General features: G+C 44.0%; 1 protein-coding gene across 3 annotated transcripts in view; it reads left to right on the top strand.

The window, feature by feature from the left end:
- SLC2A9 (solute carrier family 2 member 9) overlaps positions 1 to 24456 on the top strand; it is a 466623-nt gene that overhangs the window by 150281 nt on the left and 291886 nt on the right. For all 3 annotated transcript variants that reach the window (XM_077280149.1, XM_077280147.1, XM_077280148.1), the window contains exon 6: positions 3865 to 4010. In XM_077280149.1, the coding sequence (XP_077136264.1) occupies positions 3865 to 4010 (146 nt within the window). The remainder of the gene's footprint in view (positions 1 to 3864; positions 4011 to 24456) is intronic.

Below are 24456 nucleotides of genomic sequence, written 5' to 3'. Positions count from 1 at the left end.
AGTAAGTGCCCCCCCGGCCCCGTGTGTGAAAAGTAAGTGCCCCCCCGGCCCCGTGTGTGAAAAGTAAGTGCGCCCCGGCCCCGTGTGTGAAAAGTAAGTGCGCCCCCGGCCCCGTGTGCAAAAGTAAGTGCGCCCCCGGCCCCGTGTGCAAAAGTAAGTGCCCCCCCGACCCCGTGTGTGAAAAGTAAGTGCCCCCCCGGCCCCGTGTGTGAAAAGTAAGTGCGCCCCCGGCCCCGTGTGCAAAAGTAAGTGCGCCCCCGGCCCCGTGTGCAAAAGTAAGTGCGCCCCCGGCCCCGTGTGCAAAAGTAAGTGCGCCCCCGGCCCCGTGTGCAAAAGTAAGTGCGCCCCCGGCCCCGTGTGCAAAAGTAAGTGCGCCCCCGGCCCCGTGTGCAAAAGTAAGTGCGCCCCCGGCCCCGTGTGCAAAAATAAGTGCGCCCCTGGCCCCGTGTGCAAAAGTAAGTGCGCCCCCGGCCCCGGGTGTGGAAAAGTAAGTGGCCCCCCTGGTCCCGTGTGTGAAAAGTGCTGCTGTAAAGCTGGCAGCGCTGTTCAAGCACCATGTATTTCCTTCAGGAAATGCCCATCTAGTTGTATTTGCAAATTGAGGTAGTTATTGCTAGTCAGTGATTAAAGTCAGTTGTACCTTATGATCTCTCTGTGTGGCTTTGCCTATGTTTGATAATCTCCTTTTTCTACCTATGTTTTATACTACATTTATATGTTTTGTTGATATAATAAAGAATTGTGGTTTTCTACCTACGGCTCATGTCCCAACATGTTTATTGGATTTTGGTGTTTTTTTTTCATAATTTCATGATTGTGGGTTAGAGAATCCACATTCTGGTATGTGATCATACACATTAGATAACTATACCAAAGCTGCTCACTGTAAAATAAGTAGGCAAAAAAATATGGCATTTTCTTTTAAATATTTATGGGTTGTTGGCGAGACCTGCCTTCTCTTGCCACACTGCAGTGTAGGTAACCAAAATCTCTTGGAAGGCAAAGACTCAATGAAAGAAAAAAAAAATCTAAACCAAGTAATTAGCCTGGTTGAAACCTACATGATTGGATGTTTGCAATTACAAAATAGTATTTGCACTTCATATTCCGAAATGGATAATTCTACTTGTGCAGAAATTTAGATTTCTCTTATTCTAATACACACAAAAGGCGATAATTTGCAATGTTTTCATGCTTCATCATCAAGGTGCCACCTAGGACACAGTCACATCTGTTAGATATCCTTGCTGTTCTCCAAACGATGTCTCATTTCTATTTACCACATTACGCAATCTGTTTCTTTCTTTTGTTTGTCAAGCAGAACCTTGAAATGTTTGTTTCCAACTGTGCATAACAAGATGCGTGAAGGACCACTAAAACTCACCTAAGTGTTTCCCAATATGCTACTAGTGTAATACAAAAAAGATGCATAAAAAGATTCAAAAGTTTATCAGAGTTGAATATTTTTGTAAACAAATAAATCGGTTCATTATCGCACCAGGGTTTTCAAGGATTATTATTTTTAAGGTCGCATTGGTTTAGCACCATCATCTGACAAGCATATGAATAGTGGTCCTTTTGATTTTCAATTAGAAGAACCTGTGACAGATAAGCGCAAAAAAAGCCTGAAGGCTTGTACAAACTCTGCAAGTTTCCAACTACCCAGAGGATAGATGATAACAAGCAGATTGCTAGAGGTCTGACTGCTGAGACACCCACCCCATCCCCGGATAAGGAATCTAAAATATTATGCAGAGGCCATTACTAACGACTTACCTACCACCAAAGTTAACAGACAATTCTCTATAGTCCTTCTTCTAGACCTGTCTTCTGTCTTTGATACAGTCAACCACTCCCTCCTTCAACAAGTCATCTCCTCCCTTGGCATCAAAGACCTTGCCCTATTCTGGATGTCCTCATACCTTTCTAGCCGCACATTCAGTGTCTCCCATTCCAGTACTATCTCCTCATTCCACCCTCTCTCTGTTCGTGTCCCTAAAGGCTCTGCTTTGGTACCCTACTTTTATCTATATGTACCTTTTGTCTGGGACAACTCATAAAGTCCCACGGCTTCCAGCTCCACCTATACGTTGATGACTCTCAAATCTACATCTCTGGCCAAGACATCACCTCTTTATGGTGTCTATCAACCATATCTACATCTTTCTACATCAGCTAAGGAATTTGCTCCTCAGTCTTTGTTGAGGCATCACAACACAGAACCAGACCCCAATCAGAGGACAATAAAACTTTCACACTTCTTTTCTATGAACTGTTCCAATATTTATGGCCACAACTGTTTATCACTCTCCCATAATGATAGTTCTGCTTCCCATCACTTGTCTTATCTATTGCATTATTTCTGTGCCCTGTTGTGTATAAATATGTGATTCTTTAGATTTTGTATTATTCTGTACCTGATGAAGAGACCTGTGTAGTCTCAAAAGATTACAATTTATTACCATCTTTTCAGTTAGCCATTAAAAGGCATCAACCACTACTGGCTAACATGGTACAAATATATATATATATATATATATATATATATATATATATATATATATATATATATATATATATATATATATATATATATATTCTGTATCAACCATATCCTCCTTCTTCTCATCACTAAAGCTCAAAGTGGGCGAAAACAAACTCATCATCTTTCCTCCATTCCACTTAATTCCCCTACCTGATAAACATCACCCTTTCCCCTGTACTGGAAGTCGGCTGCCTCAGAGTAACCCTTGACTCTGCTGTGTTCTTCTGCAGATCCAAGCTCTTATAACCTCCTGCTGCCTCCAACTCAAAAATATTTCTAGAATTCATAATTTCCTCTTCCCAGAATCTGCTAAAATGTTAGTGCATGCCCTCATTATCTCCCACCTTGACTACTGGAACATTCTCTTCTGCGGCATCCCTTCTAACACTCTCGCAACTCTCCAGTTCATCCTTAACTCCGATGCCTGACTAATCCATCTCTCCCCTCGCTATACCTCCACTTCTTCCCTCTTCATATACCCTATAGAGCTGTCCATAATCTTCAAACTAAATTCCTGATATATTCCCACACATAGTCTCTGGTCCTTGCAAGATCACCATCTCTCCTCTACACTCATGCGTTCCTTACTCAGTCACCTCCAAGATTTCTACTGAGTATTCCCCATCCTTTGGAATTCTGTGCAACACCTCTGATTGTCCATCACATTTGGAACTTTCAGATGGAACTTGAATACACATTTCTTCCAGAAAGCTTACATGTAGCCTGCAATGACCCCGCTGCCTCCTCACCACCACTGAAGCTGCCGCAACCATCCAAACTACTGTCTCCTCCCCCATTATCCTGCAGACAGTCGGTCCACGAGGGCAGGGCCCTCTCCCTTTTCTACCAGTTTGTCACTGTTAGTTTGTTCACTGTAATCTATATTTGTATTTTGTATGCTATCCTTTTTATGTATATGGCACCATGAAATCAGTGGTGCTCTAGAAATAAATAATAATAATAATAATTTATATGTTGTTGTTTGTTCAAATTGTATTTACCCACCTGCCATGGTAAGGAGACCTTATTCAGATAGATCCATACACTAAATATTAGTTTTGTACAACAAATTTACCTCTGCAGAATGAGTGTAATGACTATTATGACTATGTGTTCTCCAACATGGTGATGACATAGACTATATATTTTGATCTTGGACTATGCAAGGTCTAATGACATGCTGCATGTTTAGTTTCATGAGAAAGTTTTAGATGAGCTGAACATTTAATATTCATAAATAATCCATATCACTCATAATAATCTATTAACATAAAGTAACAGGCAGATCTCTGATGATAAAATCTTGACATTATTTTCAGGTATAGCTCTCAGCACCCTTCCAATGTATCTCAATGAAATATCACCGAAGAGGATCCGTGGGTCTCTGGGTCAAATCACAGCGATACTGATATGTGTGGGAGTATTTACCGGTCAAGTCTTGGGTTTGCCAGAAATATTTGGGCAGGTAAGAAATGTGTCTCTTTATTTTTACCAAAACCCAAAATTATTCATGCTGCCCAAACCACAAGCAGCATGGATGAGAGCCTGGCAGTGACATTTCAGAGAACATGTCATTAGAAGATCCGGCTGGAGACCATAGGAAGAGACATGACTTGTCCGGTGAGGCCTCCAGCTAACTTCTCTCCGCTCTACCCTAGGTGATTGACAGGTCTCTCCCATAGCGAGAAACCTGTAAATGATCAGGACCAGCACTGGGAAAAGTGACGCCAGACAAAGTCTCATATATTCCTATGCTCCACGGCCAGCTCTTTTAACTGTATTTTCTTTGAAACACCGGAGCATTTCAGAGAAGGATATGCATGGCTACTCTTGGGCAATTGTGGTTTGAACACCATGAATCAAGTGATAGTTTCCTTTAAAACCATATGACTATATATTTGCTTGTTCTTAAATGATCACATATGGTATGTATCTGTTGGACAGATCTCCCCTTTTTTTCTCCCCATGTTCACATTCAGACATTTTTCTTTATTGCTTTAATGCATCTGAAAATGAGAAATGAAAGTGACTTGTAAATAGTCTTGATAAAAACTGTATTTCATTATGTGTATAATGCTCCTATACAGACCTATGTGTCTCCATGGTAACAGACTACAAATAAGACTCATGTAGTCTGATTCTGTAGTTATATGCTCTTCCATCTGTCCCTTATTTTCTGCTAAACTGCTGAATATAAAATGGTCAAGTTTGACTATAAGGCCGGGGTCACACTTGCGTGTGCAATGCGAGAAACTCGCACATCAATACCCGGCACTGCCGCCGGCACTCGGGACCGGAGCCTTCAGCTGCATGTATTTCTAAGCAGCTGAATGCTCCGGTCCCAAGTGCCAGAGGCAGTGCCGGGTATTGATGTGCGAGTTTCTCGCATTGCACATGCAAGTGTGGCCCCGGCCTAAGGCTGAGGTCACATTAGCGTATAGCATCTGCTATGATCGTGAGCGAAGTGTCAGTGCACTGTGCTCCAATCCTCTCGCACAGGTGCAGAGGAGACGGAGAAAATAATTTCTCCATCTCTTCCTCTGCTGGCATTCATGGCAATTGCACTATGCTCAGATGACATCCAAGTGCAGTCCGATGTTTCACATGCACTCATAGATTTGCATGGATGAGTGCTTGTTGGAAACGTTATTGAAAACTTTTTGCAAAGTGTATGAATTTTTTTATAGGTTTATTTAGACCGTGTTATAAAATGTAATATGTACCAAGTGTCAAAAAAGCTTTTTTTTAAGTACATTTTTCTTTGTAGTCAATATAACATCGACTTACGACTTTTAGCAAACCTGAATATAGACAAATTATATATTTGCTGCTGCTGAGTCCTGACAAATTATATTTTGGACTGAAAATATAATCATTATGGTTTTGTTGTCCCTATAGCAGATGTAAGTCGACAGAACAAATGAGACGCCGAGCTGTTCATACACGTCCTTGTACTGTTAGTCCAGTCATTATGGGTTACTAACAGGAAAAAGTGCAGAACACAGAGCCATCAATCACATATCAATCTCTACATTGTGAAATAAGTCAAAGCTAATTGCCAATGTTTGCTATTACCTAATGCAGCGTTGCAGTTGTTCACATGTTCATTGCTATTTTCATCGTGCCCAGAAACAAACAATTCTTATATTTTTGCTGCTTGCTGTTTTAATTATTTTTTACATTATTTTTTTAAATCACTTAACCCAATGTCAATAACAACCTCATTAAAGAACGTAGTGCAATTACCAATATAGTATTATAAAACAGATCCAGAATGGCCAGAGCTTCTTCAGAGTCTTCTTTATTCTGCCAAAGTCCTCTTAAAGGGAATCTGTCATCACTTTTGAGTGCTATTATTATGGGTATACAGGTTATAGACTTCTGAAAAAAATCATACCTATATGCCTCATATCATGTTAACAAATTATTTTTTATCACTTTATGTAAAGGACTTCTTCCAGGCTATGGAGTGTACTTGACCTAAAGAACCCTGGCACAGTGTATCATTAGTATGAGAAGGCTGCCACCTACTATCCAGCCAAGACCATGCAGAACTAATCAGAACAGGAAGAGTTGCAGGGGGGACGGGTTCAAATATGACACCCAGTCAGGTGCCATTGATGAAGTTCCCAGATATAAAAGGTCTGCATGCCAAACCGGAGCAGGTTTTGGTACCAACAGAAAGACAGAGATGCAGACATGCACAAGAGGACATGCTGCAGCCAGAGTGACAGGCCTCATTGGTAAGAGTGTGCCAGCATAGTGCTAACCACTAGCAAACAGATGGCACTAAGTGAGATCCAGAGCCAGTAAAGATTCGAGGACCAGATCTACGCTGGTCAAGACCCAGAGCCCAGACTGCACCAGTCAAGGGCCGAATCTCTGACCTGCGCCAGTCAAACTTCAGAGCCCAGACATCACCAGACAAGGGCTGGAGCCCAGCCCTTTTTTTGTCAGACCCGGGAGACACCCAACGTCTGTCAACCACCAAAGATTTGTGAGGAAACTTCGACTGGAGGAGGACGTCTGCAGTGGTGGAAGGAAGACACGAGTGAGCCGGGCCGTTGCTTCCAGCACCTTCGTACAGTACAGGGGTCAGCCTGGGCTAGGACATGGGTTGGAGCGAAGGAGGCTCAACATGCTATGGTAGATTTTGTTAGGAGGACTTGCGGCTTAGCAGGAAAATCCAACAACCTCCTGCTAGGGCCATTGCTTCAGGAGGTAGTAGCTCCCACAGGAGCACATGTATCACCCCTGTCAGAGGGACACAAGCAACATTCCTAAGGGTACTTTCACACTAGTCCATTGGTACGGGCCGTCGCAAACCGTCGGCCCGACATACCGACGGACAGTGTGTTAAAGTAGCACAACATAGCAGTTTTACAACGCATCCACTGCCCCATTGTAATGTCCGGGGAGTAGGGGGCGGAGTTTCGGCCACGCATGTGCAGTCGAAAATGGCGGACTCGGCGCACAAAAAAACCTTACATGGAACGACGGATGCGACGTGTGGCCATACGTCGCAATGTGTCGCTAATGTAAGTCTATGGGGAAAAAACGCATCCTGCAGACAACTTTGCAGGATGCGTTTTTTCTCCTAAACGACGCATTGCGACGTATTCCAAACAACGCTAGTGTGAAAGTAGCCTAAGAGACTTTTCTGTTATTCCAATTGAACTCCAAGATTTGTTACACTGTATGTAGAATTATTAGGCAAGTTGTATTTTAGAGAGATTTAGAGATTTTAGATTATTTTTATTATTGATCAACAACTATGATCTTAATCAACCCAAAAGACTCATAAATATCAAAGCTTAATATATTTGGAAGTTGGAGTGGTTTTTTTTTTAGATTTGGCTATCTTAGAAGGATATCTGTTTGTGCAGGTAACTATTACTGTGCAGAATTATTAGGCAACTTAATAAAAACCAAATATATTCCAATCTCACTTGTTTATTTTCACCAGGTAAACCAATATCACTGCACAAAATTTAGAAATAAACATTTCTGACATGCACAAACAAACCCCCAAAAAATTAGTGACCAATATAGCCACCTTTCTTTATGATGACACAGCTGCCTTCCATCCATAGATTCTGTCATTTGCTTGATCTGTTTACGATCAACATTGTGTGCAGCAGCCACCACAGCCTCCCAGACACTGTTCCGAGAGGTGGACTGTTTTCCCTCCCTGTAAATCTCACATTTTATGAGGGACCACAGGGTCTCTATGGGGTTCAGATCTGGTGAACAAGGGGGCCATGTCATTATTTTTTCTTCTTTGAGACCTTTACTGGCCAGCCACGCTGTGGAGTAGATGGAGGCATGTGATGGAGCATTGTCCTGCATGGAAATCATGTCAGAAACTGGCAGTAGGTCTGGGAGTTGAGCATCACTCCATCCTCAACCCGAAAAGGTCCCACAACTCCACAAGTTCATCTTTGATGATCCCAGCCCATACCAGTACCCCACCTCCACCTTGCTGGCGTCTGAGTCGGAGTGGAGCTCTCTGCCCTTTACTGATCCAGCCTCTGGCCCATCCATCCGGCCCAACAAGAGTCACTCTCATTTCATCAGTCCATAGAACCTTTGAAAAGTCAGTCTTCAGATATTTCTTGGCCCAGTCTTGACGTTTTATCTTATGCTTCTTGTTCAAAGGTGGTCGTTTTTCAGCCTTCCTTACCTTGGCCATGTCCCTGAGTATCGCACACCTTGTGCTTTTTGTTGCTTCAGTAACGTTGCAGCTCTGAAATATGGCAAAACTGGTGGCAAATGGCATCTTGGCAGCTTCACGCTTGATTTTCCTCAATTCATGGGCAGTTATTTTGCGCCTTTTTTGCCCAACATGCTTCTTGCGTCCTTGTCGGCTATTTGCCATGAAATGCTTGATTGTTCGGTGATCACGCTTCAAAAGTTTGGCAACTTCAAGACTGCTGCATCCCTCTGCAAGACATCTCACAATTTTGGACTTTTCAGAGCCCGTCAAATCTCTCTTCTGACCCATTTTGCCAAAGGAAAGGAAGTTGCCTAATAATTAAGCACACCTTATATAGGATTTTGATGTCATTAGATAACGCCCCTCCTCATTACAGAGATTCACATCACCTGATTTACTTAATTGGTAGTTGGCTCTCAAGCCTGAACAGCTTGGAGTAGGACAACATGTATAAAAAGTATCATGTGATCAAAATACAACTTGCATAATAATTCTGCACACAGTGTATATGTTGCACATTGTATATTTTACTTGTAATAACCCTGTTTCATACTGTTTAACTGGTCCAAATGGAGCGCCCCCAGACGCAGGGCCGCGGGGTACTCGGTACCGGGCCTCTCTGTCTCAGTTCTGGGGTCGTCACGGTGGCTAGACCCGGTCCGTGACCCTGCTAAGGGGCGTCCAATGAAAGTTGTAGGTGGTGGTGCGTGGTGTAGGTCACAATGAATAACGAGGACACAGGGTTGCAGTCTCTTTACCTCTTTACTGAAGGCTTCAAGATCCTCAATCCAGAGTACTGTTAACAGGGCTGGCTGAGACCGGCCGGTCCGAAGGCACATCCAGAGTTCCCTTTGCAGGTGGAAATCAGTGTCTACCTTCTAGCGCCTGTGTGTGTTGTAGTACTTCCCTGCTGAGCACCACGGGATAGTCCTCACAACTGTCGTGTATATTTCTGGTCTTTCTCTCTCTCTCTCTCCGTCCCTCAGATGATATGGATGGGACGCACCCGTATGACGGGGTAGGCCTGGAGCTATTTTATAGGGACCCTAGGGACGCCCCTCTCCCACAGTTTGCCTCCGTTGTCTTCGTTAGGTATAATGATGAGACAGCCAACCTATGGTTAACTGCCCAGCTGTAGTCTAAAGTAATGCGTGGAGTCTCTTACTTTCTCGGCGTTCCGGCCACCGGCTACGCGCCTCAGAAGGATGTTGCTGATCTTGGGGCACGACTCCTTCTGGTATTGTCTCCTTTTTGCTGTATTTCCTTTCCTCACTCCTCCACAATAAACCTCGCTTCTTGTCCTTTCTTAGGAGTCTGCCGCTGTAAGGCACAGGCACAACTCCGTAACGATCTTGTCTCTTTCTCGGACTCTGCCAGGATCCCACCCCTGAGAGGTCCTCTCTCTAGCTCTTCCCAGCTACGTTCTCCCTGACTTCCTGTCCAACCCCCAGTTTTACCAGAGCGTGAGGAGTGACCTACTAGATAGAACCACTCCCCCTGGTGGCTGGAGTGTGAGGTGCAGTGTGTGTGTTACCTGGTCAGGTGAACTCCTTTTGTGCAATCAGACGTAACATCACTCCCCTTAGTGGCAGAGCGACATCACTGCAACGACCAGGACTCTGGGGCGCTGCACAAACTGCTGTGAGTTACTGCCATACCAGAGGAAATAAATTGCACATTGGTTGTTTCCGTCTCATGTATATCTGCCTATTGCATCCAGTCACCTGTTTTAATCATCATCACTGTGTCCCTGTGACGTCAGATGCGCAGCTGGAGATCCGGGGCCTGCGCATTCTGACTGACTTCGCTTCTTTTCACTATCGAGGGTGCACCTTTTCTGTGCAGCAGAGAACACTGATTGCGGGAGTTACAGTGACTATGCGGCACGTGGGCAGAACAAAAAGTGAAGTCAATGCTCATAGAAGGGTTAAACAGTGAAGAAGAGAAATGACTACCAAAATGCGCAGTTGTACGGTTTCTGGCCGCGCACCTGACATCATAGGGACACAGAAATTATATGGGAGCAGAAAGATAGGCCAATGAAGTGAGGAGGCAGCTTCATCTCCTGGGCAGCGTATGCCCCATAGCCCGGAAGAGCTGCTTTTTCTAAAGCATGGCATCATCCATGAGGCATACATGGATGACTTTTCTCAGCAGTCTGTAACCTGTATGCCAGAATTAATAGGTCAGATCGCTCAAATATGGTGACAGATTTCTTTAGCACACCAAAATACTAATCGAACACCCGAGCATGCTCGGAGAAACCCGAGTAACGAGCATACTCGTTCATCACTAGTAGCTTGTTTACTCACCAAATACTTGGAACTGAATGTTCCTAGGAACGCTTGCTCCCAATCATCCAGGTTTGATATACCCTTAGCTGGTTGACCCCACTGATGTCATTTACAAACCGCAATGGGATTTTTGAAGTTTTATTGGCTTGATTTTGTCTTGTATTTGTTTTTTAAATGTTAAATATATTTTTTTGTTTTCCTCCCTTACAAAATGAATAAAACTAAGTACAAACGTGAGCTAACTAAAAGTAGTACAGTTTTGGCTTAAAACCTATGACAGCTGAAGGTTTAAATGGGCCCATGTGTTTGACACGCCATAAAATGCAGCTTTTTGTAAACATGTTTCACAAGGAGATTTAAAGCTGATGGGGATATAAAAGGGAAAAGTTGGAAATGTCAGATTTAGATATGTGTTTGTCAGCTGCACAGAATGCAGCGGGAGAGATTTGCCAAAATACATGAAAGGTTCAATCATTCATTCTGACAATAATTTTTGAGACTGGAATATGCCACCCTCTGCATTTCATTACACTGTGCCATAATTCAGTCCATGTGAGTGGGCGTTATGGCAGTGACATGAAATCAAACAGTTTAACACACAAAAAAATGTTAATACCGTGAGCTCTATCCAGCTGCAGGTCATGAATGCACTCACAATGAACACTGGTGTGAGCATGCTGTTGGCTCTCACTACTGGTGGTGAAACTCATACTTGCCCTCATTGACGGTGCGGAGGAAAACGAGAGCTAAATTTCTTATGCCTCATCCATAACTTAGCTAAATGTGAATTTTTGGATAATCCCGCTATTATACATCCTGTGCAGAATTATTAGGCAGTGAGTATTGTGACCATATCATCATTTTTATGCAGAGTTTCCACCTCCGAGCCCCATAAATGTGAATGCTTATTGGATGAACCAGATCAGGTGATGTTTACTTGTGTAATGAGTGGGGTGAGACCTAAGGATGCAAGGCCCTTTATCAGGGCGTGCAGAATTATTGGGCAGCTTGTTTCCCTCAGGCCCAGGCCTAAAAAAAGATTTTCCTTACTTTTTGAAAAGTCAAATTGTTACGAGTCTTATAGTTATTGACCAGGGTCACAAAAAACGCGTTCAGAAAAAAAAACACAGATTAGCTGCCAAAGATGTGAGAAGAATCAAGCATGAAGTGACCAGGAAGCCATGATCCTGCAGTGCTGTCATATTCAGGGAACTATAACCTCCTTGGAGGCCCAGAAGTATGAGATGTCCTGTGCTCAGAGACACGGCTGACGTGAGGAGGCTGATCCCCGAACACCACTGAGAAAGATGGAGAAGTAGAAGATGTTCAATGCTTAGAGACATGGTCGAGGTGAGGAGGCTGAAACCCAACCACCACTGAGCAAGACACAGACGGAAGTGACCCTTAGAAAATTATATACAGTAGTAGATGAGATGAGAGCGACTCTTGATGGACCAGATGGATGGGCCGTTGTTAGATCTGTAATGGGAGACCTCTACTTCCATTAAGATTCCAGCAACGTAGGATGTGGGATACTGCTCTAGGCTGGTGTTATCTACTATATAATTGTCTAAGGGTCACTTCTGTCTGTCTGTCCTTCTGTCTGTCTGTCTGTCACGGATATTCATTGGTTGCGGCCTCTGTCTGTCATGGAAATCCAAGTCGCTGATTGGTCGCGGCAAAACGGTCACGACCAATCAGCAACGGGCACAGTCCGGCTGCAAAATGTCCGCTCCTTCCTCCCCGCAGTCAGTGCCCGCTCCATAATCTCCACCAGTCAGCGCTCACACAGGGTTAATGGCAGCGGTAACGGACCGCGTTATGCCGCGGTGTAATGCACTCCGATACCACTGCTATTAACCCTGTGTGACCAACTTTTTCTATTGATGCTGCCTATGCTGCTATATACTACGTGGGCTGTGCAATATACTACGTGGGCTGTGCAATGTACTACGTGGGCTGTGCAATATACTGCGTGGGCTGTGCAACATACTACATGGGCTGTGCAATGTACTGCGTGGGCTGTGCAATATACTACATGGGCTGTGCAATGTACTGCGTGGGCTGTGCAATATACTACGTGGGCTGTGCAATATACTACGTGGCCTGTGTTATACACTACGTGACCTGTGTTATACACTACGTGACCTGTGTTATACACTACGTGGGCTGTGTTATACACTACGTGGGCTGTGTTATACACTACGTGGGCTATGTTATACACTGCGTGCCTGGGCTGTTATATACTACGTGAGCTGTGTTATATGCTACATGGGCTGTTATAAACTACGTGGCTGTGTTATATGCTATGTGGGCTGTTATACACTCCGTGGGCTGTGCTATATACTACGTGGCTGTGCTATATACTCCGTGGGCTGTGCTATATACTCCATTGCTCTGTGCTATATACTACGTGGCTGTGCTATATACTACGTGGCTGTGCAATATACTACGTGGCTGTGCAATATACTAAGTGGCCTGTTATATACTACATGGCCGGCCGCGAACAATCAGTGACAGGTGCAGTCCGGCCGCGAATTGGCGCGGGATTTGAACCACGCTTCGCTAATTGGTCACGGCCGGCCGAATCCTGTGTATTCAATGTATTATTCTAAAATCTTCATAAATAAACTACATACATATTCTAGAATACCCGATGCGTTAGAATCGGGCTACCATCTAGTTAAATATAAGCTAGTTGGATCTTTTCAGATTGCAGATGGACTTAAAATCAACTCTCAAATCTACTCTCAGTATTTAGAAGGCACTTTCTTCAAGCAGTGGTGCAGGAAAAAAATCTGAATCTTTCAAGAAAACAATGATTATTATGCATGACACAGTACCATCACAGCATCAATGTCTCCGTTGCTTGGCTGCTAGTAAAGGCCTTAAAGGCCTCACTGGACCTAAACCCTATTGACAACTTGTTCATGGTGAAGGAAAACAGTCACCTCTCTGATCAGTGTCTGGGAGGCTGTGATTGGTGCTGCCCGAAAAGTTGACCATTAATAGATTAAGAAACTGTCAGACTCTAGGGAAGGAGCTTATAAATGAAGGGCTGCTATATTACTACTAGCTATTGAACCCGTTCTACGCCCGGGTGGCAAGCATTTATATTGGTATATGGTCCCCATCCTGGTATGTGCTGCTCCCATCTTGCTCTCCCATCCTGTCATGTGCTGCTCCATCCTGCGCCTCCATCCTGTCATGTGCTGCTCCATCCTGCGCCCCCATCCTATCATGTGCTGCTCCATCCTGCGTCCCACCCTGTCATATGCTGCTCCATCCTACACCCCCATCCTGTCATGTGCTGCTCCCATCCTGTGCCCCCATTCTGTCATGTGCTGCTCCCATCCTGTCATGTGCTCCCATCCTGCGCCCCATCCTGTCATGTGCTCCCATCCTGCACCCCCATCCTGTCATGTGTGCGCCCCCATTCTGTCATGTGCTGCTCCCATCCCGTGCCCCCATTCTATCATGTGCTGCTCCCATCCTGCGCCCCCATTCTGCTGTAATGTGCTGCACCCATTCTGCCTGTTCCTGTTTCCATTCTGCCATATGTTGCTCCCATCTTTCTCTCTCCGGCTCTACTGCCCGAGTGCGGCTGTGCTGAGTGCGGGCGGCTGTGCTGAGTGCGGGCAGCTATGCTGAGTGCAGGCGGCTGTGCTGAGTGCGGGCGGCTGTGCGTGGCGGTGCTGAGTACGGGTGGCTGTGCATGGCGGTGCTGAGTGCGGGTGGCTGTGTGTGGCGGTGCTGAGTGCGGGCGGCTGTGCTGAGTGCGGGCGGCTGTGCATGGCTGTCGTGAGTGCGGGCGGCTGTGCGTGGCGGTGCTGAGTGCGGGCAGCTGTGTGTGACGGTGCTGAGTGCGGGCAGCTGTGCGTGGCGGTGCTGAGTGCGGGCGGCTGTGCGTGGCGGTGCTGAGTGCGGGCGGCTGTGCTGAGTGCGGGTAGCTGTGCGTGGCTGTGGTGAGTGCGGGTGGCTGTGTGTGGCTGTGCTGAGTGCGGGTGGCTGTGTGTGGCTGTGCTGAGTGCGGGCGGCTGTGCGTGGCTGTGGTGAGTGCGGGCGGCTGTGCGTGGCTGTGCTAAGTGCGGGCGGCTGTGCGTGGCTGTGATGAGTGCGGGCGGGCGGCTGTGCATGGCTGTGGTGAGTGTGGGCGGCTGTGCGTGGCTGTGGTGAGTGCGGGCGGCTGTGCGTTGCTGTGGTGAGTGCGGGCGGCTGTGCGTGGCTGTGGTGAGTGCGGGCGGCTGTGCGTGGCTGTGGTGAGTGCGGGCGGCTGTGCGTGGCTGTGGTGAGTGCGGGCGGCTGTGCGTGGCTGTGGTGAGTGCGGGCGGCTGTGCGTGGCTGTACTGGGGGCCTGAGCAGGTGGGGACACCGGCGCGCTGTGGGGGTCAGGTGCCGGAGTCGCCGCTAGCTCAGGCCCCCGGCACTTGCTATATTCACCTGTCCCCCGTTCCATCGATATTGGCCACTGAGATTTTTTGTGGAAATGTCAGAAATGCATTTTTGTACATTGATCTGTTTGGTTATTATTATTATTCCCACTTTAACAGATGAAAACAAGCAACTGAGATGTTCTGTTATATGAATAATAATTATACGCACTTAGGGTATGTGCACACGTCAGGATTTCTTGCAGAAATTTTCTTGACAAAAAACGGACACTTCTGCCAGAAAACCGCATGCGTTTTTTTTGCATTTTTTCATGCGTTTTTGACGCGTTTTTGACGCGTTTTTGTGCGTTTTTTCCAAATGCATAGAATTGCGGGAAAAACGCGGAAAATCCGCAAAATTAATGAACATGCTGCTTTTTTTTACCGCAATGCGTTTTTTTCGCAGAAAAAAACGCACCATGTGCACAAAACATGCAGAATGCATTCTAAATGATAGGATGCATAATGTATGCATTTTTAATGATTTTTTATAGTGTTTTTATTGCGAAAAAAACGCGAAAAAACCTGAACATGTGCACATACCATAATGGTTGCCCAATAATTCTGCACATATAGATATTCTCCTAAGAAAAATAAATCCTCGCTTTTACGTTCTTAAATATACAGATTCCAGGTTTAATAACCTTTTGCATTGACTGATAGCTCTGTAGTTGTTCAATATTAAAATTAATCATCAAAAATACAAATTGCCCAATTATTATGCACTCAGTTTAATTTCATCCTGCATTTACTATATATTCTTGCAACTTGACAGTTTCTCAGGAATGTAATCCCATTGCCTCTGTTTGATACACTAATAAGGAAGATCAAATTTATTATGCATATCTGAACCAGGCATAAGATGATGTGTGTTTAATATCATTTTACATTATCGAGGGCTAGATAATTAGGGAAATGAAACCTGTACTACTGTGCAGCATAGCCGAGAGGCAATCAATTAAAATTTAACTATAAATTTGTATTTTTTCTAAAATGCTACTGAGTTTGAAACTTGCACTTTATACAAGAATTAAAGTGAGACATTCACAGATTCCTAGATTCATCTTGTGGTGCAATTTGCAAGCAACGTCGTAGATTATAAAAAAGAAAGATAAACTTTCTCTGTGTTGTTTAAAGCAAGTTTTCTTTCTTAAACTTTTTTATATTTTAATTTTTTTTAAAATTATCTGTATTGCTAACCATAGTAAAAAAAAAAAAAGTATATGTGGAACACGGGCCGGGTCCCGTGGTCCTTAAAGGGTGTGGTCACGGTGGCAGGCACCCAGTCCGTGGCCCTGGATGTCCAACTTAAAGGGAAGGTCTTTAAAGGTAATGGTTTGTAAGAAAATAAAGAATGTTCGTGACGCCACCTGTGGTATTCATTCAGGGAAGACCGACACTGCTAAAGGAGTCCACTAGGGATGATGGTTCTGCAGCAGGGATGGTATGGCTTCCCACAGGTGATGCTTTGTCCCCAGGGCTCCCGATGTAGTGGATAAAGATGACAAATGGTGTAATACCGGAAAGAATTGGAGGACACAAGGTTGCAGTCTCTTTACCTTTTACTGATGTAGTTCAGGTACCCTGATTACAGGCGGTCTTTGAAATCTGGATAGCCTGGAAGCGATTTGGAATCCCCTTAGCCAGGTGGGGTTGGGAGCCTTCCTTACTGCGCTGTAGTGTTCGTCCCTTGCTGCCTGAGGCTTCACACAAGGTCCTCTCTCTCTGTCCTATATGTAGGACAGTACCCGCATGGCAGGCAAGACAAGCCTTTTTTACAGGTGTCCCTACTTGTGGCGACTCCGGGCTCTGTATGCTGCTTCGGGTGTAATTGTGGACAGGTGACTTGAATTCTCCTGCCCTCTGGTTTCTGCTGTGGGGCATACAGTCCCACACAGCCTCGGATTCCCAGTGTCAGGTTAATGCGCTTCAGCGTGGAGGGAGCTCAGTTGCATCTCCCCTCCAGCTCCTCCGTTCTCCTTTGCTCCTTCTCCCCTCACACTCTCTCCAGACTAACTACTCACTGACTCACTGACAGACTACCCTCTGACAGACTAACTAACTCCTCCACCAGCCAGAATATATATAGGAAAGCTCCCCTAAAAAAAACGGGTCTAGAGCTCCCCCTTCTGGCCTGGAGTCAGAAAATGTTGAATGTACATGTTACCTGTTAAAGGGATCCTCCTCGCTTCCAGGCATGGCATCACCCTCTCCGAGAGTCAGGCACTCCTGGGGTGCCACATATATAATATTCTGCATTTTTTCACTATTGTCAATAGGCCTGTTAGGATTACAATGATGGGTTAAGACCACTATATACAATAGATAACACAGGATCCACCTGTCAAGATTCCACCTATTGGTGTGTCTAGACACAGTGAGTGACAGTTTAGCTGACCAATCTAGGACAGTGGCGTGCTGAGCTGTCAGTATGGTGGTGGATAGCTGGACAGCTCAGCCGTACAATTGGAGGCTGGAGTGTGCTGAGCTGTCAGTATGGTGGTGGACAGCTGGACAGCTCAGCCGTAAAATTTTATAGGCTGGGGCGTGCTGAGCTGTCATTATGTTGAATGACAGTACAGCCGTCCAATCAGGGGTGGGACGTGCCTTGGCTTCTTCCATGTGTCTGCTATTCAAGTGATTACCTGGCTATTTAGCTGACTCTCTGCCTCCAATTAGTCCCAGTTGTAGCTTTGCTCAAGCTGTGTGCGCTTGCTCTGTTTTGTGTGTTCCTGTATTTGATCTTTGCTGCTTGACCTTGGATTTTGCCTTTGATTATCTGTTTTTTTTACCCTTTTGTGTTATTGTGCTACCTTCCCAGAATTCTGACCTCGAACGGTGACCAGACTACGCCTTTGTCTTATCCTGTCATTTGTGATGAGCACTTTTGGTATCTGACCCCGAACCTTTTGAGTACCCAGTCTCACAGCTTGTCTGTGAGTAGTGACTAGTGTCACACCACCATTCAATATAGGTGATAGCCATCACAAATCACCTCCTCCCTGTACAATGACCCATGCAACAGATCAAATAACAAAACTTTTCCCATAGAAGTCAATAAGTTATGTCTATGTTTCTATAGTCCACATGGCTGCTGTAAAGCATGTCTCTAAATGTTGTTCTCAGAATCTCAGAGTAGGTGGCCATAATACTATGTAGAAAATAGATTTAAAAAATCTACAATCGCATAATAAAAAATAGTAAAAGAATAAAGTAAAAGAATATAAATAAGATATCAGAAAATAAACATTTGCATCACTATATTGATTTAATAATTAAAAAATAAGATAGTTAATACGTTGATACATTTATGTAAAAAATATTGAAATACCATTGTAAATATTCACACAATCAAATCCCAAAACTTAATGCTATTTTTTATTCAAAAGGTTGCAAAATGTTGTGCTAATTAATTTATTAATACATCTTTTTAGTGCTTGCATCTGTATTTGATTTCCTTTTTAAGCATGCGGTCTGTTTCAGTAAGATGCCACTTGTCCTCAGGTCTGTACTCGCCTATATCTGCCTATAGCTGGCATGGCACTACATCACAGGCATATGCCCAAGCAACCTTTTGGTGGGAAATTCTCTGTCTTATACGGCGTCACTAAACTCCTCCCAATAAATGCTCCGGTGCACACAACATCTTCTGCGTTCCTTTATGACTTCCTGAGAGATTAGTACTCAGCAATAATAGTATACAGGATAATTCACCCCACCGCCATGTTGCCACTGGCACCAATAACAATACCCGCTAAAAATCAAAAAGAGGCCTGCAGACATACTTAGCATATTGCAAAAGCATCACGAATAATGGAGGTGAACACATTTTAGCACCATTCGCTCAAGCCATGGTAGTACAGAATCTGTCTAGTACTTTAAGACTTTTTAAAAAGTCATATTAGAACATTATGTGGGCAAATAACTTATTAATAATACATTAAAACTATTTAGATCACTTTTTCTTAAGAATTTTAGCAAGCCCTTATGAGTTTCTGTCATTTGAAGGGACTTTTCAGAATAAGCTGTTGTGTGTTCATAAGAAATAGAAACATTTCTGGCCAGTTGTCCCTGAGCTAGTGGGTTAAGACTAGCTGCTTTGATGTCTCCTAAAGACGGCATACAAAGATGAGGAGATCTTGTTCTCATATCTCAATGTAGACTCCTATAAGTAGCAGCAGCATAGAAAATAATGTATAGCAGTAATGAGCAGTACAGCTGTGAATCCAGCACTCAGTGATAGAAAACACTTAATAGAAAGCAACCGAGCTGTTTGTAAAGACAGATTTCAACAGTTTTATGAGTGAATTATTAGTTTCAGAGGCAGGGTTAAAGAGAAGAACAGTCTGTTAAAGGGAACCTGTCACCTGAATTTGGCGGGACAGGTTTGCGGTCATATGGGCGGGGTTTTCGGGTGTTTGATTCACCCTTTCCTTACCCGCTGGCTGCATGCTGGCCGCAATATTGGATTGAAGTTCATGCTGTGTCCTCCGTAGTACACGCCTGCGCAAGGCAATCTTGCCAAATTCAGGTGACAGGTTCCCTTTAAATATAGAAAGACATTTTTTTTTCTGATATGACATATGACAAGGCTTCTTACATGCTTGTGCCTTTGGTATATGTAAAGTTTGTTTAAAATAACACCATATCATACAGGGCAATAGCAACAGCTACTGTTAGGTAAGCCCAGTTGATTTATTCAGAGTGGGCACACACTACACATTATTTCACATTTACTTTCATCAGAAATAATTGTAAAAATACCCTTAAAGGAGCTGTCCGCTACTAGGACAACCCTTTAGTAAACTAAATGTTTGGCCCTGATAAAATGGTAAAAACTATACTCATCTCCCTTGCCGGCGCCGTTCCCACGGTGTCAGAACTTGTGGTCCCAGGGCCATGATGCGGTAGAATGACACGTGATGCCCGGCACCCAACCAGAGCTGGCGTCACTGTCTCCATCTTCAGAAAAACTGAACATGAAGAGAAAGCCAGGGATCAGCTGTAGCCCAGACTTCCTCTTCATGTTCAGTTTCTCCGAAGGCTGACCCAGTGATGACACCACTGATTGAGCGCCGAGCTAACGTGCCATTCCACCGCATCACTGTCCCAACCAGACCTCAACATATTTTAGCCATTGTATTATAGCCATAAGACCTGGACACCAAGTTCTACTGAACAATAAGTATAGAAACGTATAAAAAGGTTGTCACATTTTCACTGGTCATATTTGGACATTTTATATATTTTCGGTATTTATTCTGCACCAAAAAATTCCCAAAAAACTACATTTAATGGGATTTTAAAACCTTTCTTCAAGCAAAATATTCATGTAGAATACCCAGTGTGCTGCATATGTTCATCATGTTGCAGACACATCACGCCATAAAGATGTTTATTGCTTGGGCTTCTTGTACTGGTAGGCTAGATTTTTCTTTTAGGTATGAATTTTGCTTTCTTGATTAAACTTTTTTTTTTAAGTGAGCAATGAATGAATTTTTTGGGGGAAAAATTGGAAAAATGTGATATTTAACAATCCCGATGCTACTTCCTATAGTATCACAACAGAGATCAGTACCGTAATTACATTCCGCAGAGTTCATGGACAGGAAAGAAAGGTAAGCGCAGACTTCATTTATTGTCATTAGTCTCCTGTCTATATACCGAACACATATTGAGCTGAGCAAGACTGAGTGATTCAGAAATAGAACAGAAAATTGGAGATTGAGCCATCTATAATCTCACCCATAATGATGACTGCACAGTGACAGCCGCAGTCCTGAAACAACTCATCGGGAAGGTCATAAAAGAAGAGAAGCCTACTGCTATCACTAAATAGAAGTGAAGGAGGAGGCAATTTCATATCATCTGCCCAATTAAATAGGGACTGATGATGAATAATTAAAAAGTGCAGTGGATTTTACATTCCTTTGCTTATGGCGTAAAATAAGTGTTACCTTCCAAAACAGCGACCATAGCTATAATGAGAATAAAATAACAACTCTAGAGATACATGAAGTCACATTACAGGAAAAAGGAATATAGAATTTGGGGGTTAGCTCAGAGCAGCTAAGCATCTATTCTGACTATTCCAGATGACCTGAAAAAGAGAAAGCCTTCGTCAATCCCAAACATTTTACCAATACAATTATATCATTGCAATTGTAGCACTTATGTTGGATGCGATTTCACATTGCAATAGCCCCAGGAATGTAATTTCTAAATTAAAATGTAGACATCCTTCTAGGTAACTTTTCAGAATGTTTTCATCTGTGTGTACATGATTCATAGCTCCATATCTTGCCATTATATGACTTGTGGCCTGTATTTTTCACCATTTTTAGCCTTTGCCTTGTCTATATCTCTAATTTTCAGTGCCACCTTTCCGATATATGACGTAGTATTACGTTATATGTCTGATCCATGTCTTTGATACAAGCTCAAAAACTGAGCATCTTTCCTGCCAGAAAAAAGCTGTTACGCAGCCATCATCTACCTCAAACAGCAGCGACTGGAGCTGAGCTCCTCCTGCTGCTTTTAGCCATTTAAATGTCTCTCTCCATCTGTAACAATAGCACTAAAAGCAAGCAAAACAGGAGGCGTACAATCACGCACCCATTACCCAAATCCATGACTCAATGGGTCTGTATTGTAGCGAAAACTCTGCTGAAGACCTACATGCCTGTCTTGACAATGTTATCAAGACCAGCCTGTGACTAGCATTCATAGGAGACTGATATCATGTGGTTATAGCGTCAGCATTCCTGCAAGATTGCCATCATCCTCTCGTGCCTGTCATTCACTACCCAAGCCCTCGTCTCGCGCTTCATCATACTGCTGCTGTCTTTCGCGTCTGCGCACGTCTAGCAGATCCTCTGGTACTGTGCTTAGGGCACGCTCACTCCAGGTTTCTTAATGAGACAGTGCACATCATCCTAAAGTGTCCTTAGCCAAAGGCTTGGAGGCACTTATTAGTTAAGGCACCTCACTCTGTTGGGCAGGGCAGTGCCTACCAGTACCTGCTGTTCCTGTATAACAGCTGTGCCTGCCTATAACAGCCAAGCATTTCCATTTCATGCTGTTCCAGCTTTCTGCCCCTTTGGGGGTCAGCTGCCGTGTGTCTGAGGTCTGTCCTGGAGTAGCACCTGGCATCCCGTTGGAGCCAAGTCTAACCACATCATCAGGGGCTCTAGCGAAGAGTCAGGTGTTCACCTCGTCATGTCCCTTCAGACTCTCATCGGTTCACAGCGCAGTGGTTCCACCATCATGTACATTCAGTGGTAATGCAGTACATAGTATAAGCAATCCAACGTTCAAGTTCCCTAAGGGGACAACAACATAAAGTATAAGGTACAGAAAATTTAAATCACCACTCTTTCCCTCAAATAAAAATACATTAATTAAAAAATAAACATATTTGATAACACTGCATCGGTGCAAGTCCAGTTTATCAGAATAAAAGAATAATTAACCTGATTGGTAAATTCCATAATTAGGAGTGGATGAACCAGAACTATAATGTTCGGGGTCTGTACCGAGCTCATAGTGCAATGCACAGACCCCCAACTGTTAGGGTTAGTGATGGACAAACCCATGGATGTTCGGGCCTGGCAGGTTTGGATGATCATTTAAAAAAATGTCATGTTCGGGTACCATAAGACAGGGTATGAGCCCGCTGCTGTGACTGGCAGTAAAATGGTTGCCGCCGGTCACAGGCTTCTCCTGATGAGAGTATTCATTATTAGGGTTGAGCGAAACGGGTCGTTCATTTTCAAAAGTCGCCGACTTTTGGCTAAGTCGGCGTCTCATGAAACCCGATCCGACCCCTGTGCTTGTCGGCCATGCGGTACGCGACTTTCGCGCCAAAGTCGCGTTTCAATGACGCGAAAAGCGCCATTTCTCAGCCAATGAAGGTGAACGCAGAGTGTGGGCAGCGTGATGACATAGGTCCTGGTCCCCACCATCTTAGAGAAGGGCATTGCAGTGATTGGCTTGCTGTCTGTGGCGTCACAGGGGCTATAAAGGGGCGTTCCCGCCGACCGCCATCTCACTGCTGCTGATCTGAGCTTAGGGAGAGGTTGCTGCCGCTTCGTCAGAAGCAGGGAGAGCGTTAGGCAGGGTCCACTAACCACCAAACCGCTTGTGCTGTAGCGATTTCCACTGTCCAACACCACCTTCGGTGTGCAGGGACAGTGGAAGCTATTTTTTTTTTTTTTTTCCCTCAGCGCTGTAGCTCATTGGGCTGCCCTAGAAGGCTTCGTGATAGCTGTATTGCTGTGTGTACGCCACTGTGCAAACCAACTGCTTTTTTCAAAGCACATATCCTCTTGTTCCTTCCTTTCTGCACAGCTATCTTTTTTGTTTGTCCACACTTTTTATTTAATTTGTGCATCAGTCCACTCCTATTGCTGCCTGCCATACCTGGCTTACATTACTGCAGGGAGATAGTAATTGTAGGACAGTCCCTGTTTTTTTTTTTTTTTTTTTTGTGGAAGATTAAGATTGGCATTTCTGCTACAGTGCCATCCCTGTGTGTGCCATCTCTCACTGAGTGGGCCATAGAAAGCCTATTTATTTTTTTCCTTGATTTGTGTTCTAAAATCTACCTCAACACAAAAACACTACATCAATCAGTGGGAGAAAAATATTGGCCTCAGTCAGGGCTTGTGTGCCACTCCTGTGTGTGCCATCTCTCATTCAGTGGGCCATACAAAGCCTATTTATTTTTTTGTTTTTTTTAATATTATTGGGTTTCTAAAGTCTCCCTAAAAAAAAAAAAAACATAAAAAAACAGTGGGAGAGTAATATTGCCCTTTCAGCTTGTGTGCCAGTCTTGACTCCTGGGTGTGCCACCTCTCTCTCTCTAATTGTGGGCCATAGAAAGCCTATTTATTTTTTTGCTTTGTTTAATATTATTTGGTTTCTAAAGTCTCCCTGAAAAAAAAAATACATAAAAAAACAGTGGGAGAGTAATATTGCCCTTTCAGCTTGTGTGCCAGTCTTGACTCCTGGGTGTGCCACCTCTCTCTCTCTAATTGTGGGCCATAGAAAGCCTATTTATTTTTTTGCTTTGTTTAATATTATTTGGTTTCTAAAGTCTCCCTGAAAAAAAAAAAATACATAAAAAAACAGTGGGAGAGTAATATTGCCCTTTCAGCTTGTGTGCCAGTCTTGACTCCTGGGTGTGCCACCTCTCTCTCTCTAATTGTGGGCCATAGAAAGGCTATTTTATTATTTTTTTTTTTTATTAGTATTTGGTTTCTAAATTGTCCCTGAAAAATTTTTTTTATCTTATTTGGTTTCTAAAGTCTCCCTGAGAAAAAAAAAAAAAAATTAGGTGGGAGAATAATATTGACATTAGTGCTTGAGTGACAGTCCTGCGTGTGTGTCATCTCTGTGATTTTGTGCCACAGAAAACAGAGTGTGTAACATTGTGCCTGATTTTCCTTGTGGTCTCACCAACCTGTTAAG

This window comes from Ranitomeya variabilis, chromosome 1, assembly GCF_051348905.1.
Source record: "Ranitomeya variabilis isolate aRanVar5 chromosome 1, aRanVar5.hap1, whole genome shotgun sequence".
In the NCBI taxonomy this organism is placed as follows: Eukaryota; Metazoa; Chordata; class Amphibia; order Anura; family Dendrobatidae; genus Ranitomeya; species Ranitomeya variabilis.
The sequence above is the reverse complement of the archived record's forward strand: the minus strand, read 5'-3'. Positions and strand labels throughout refer to the sequence as shown.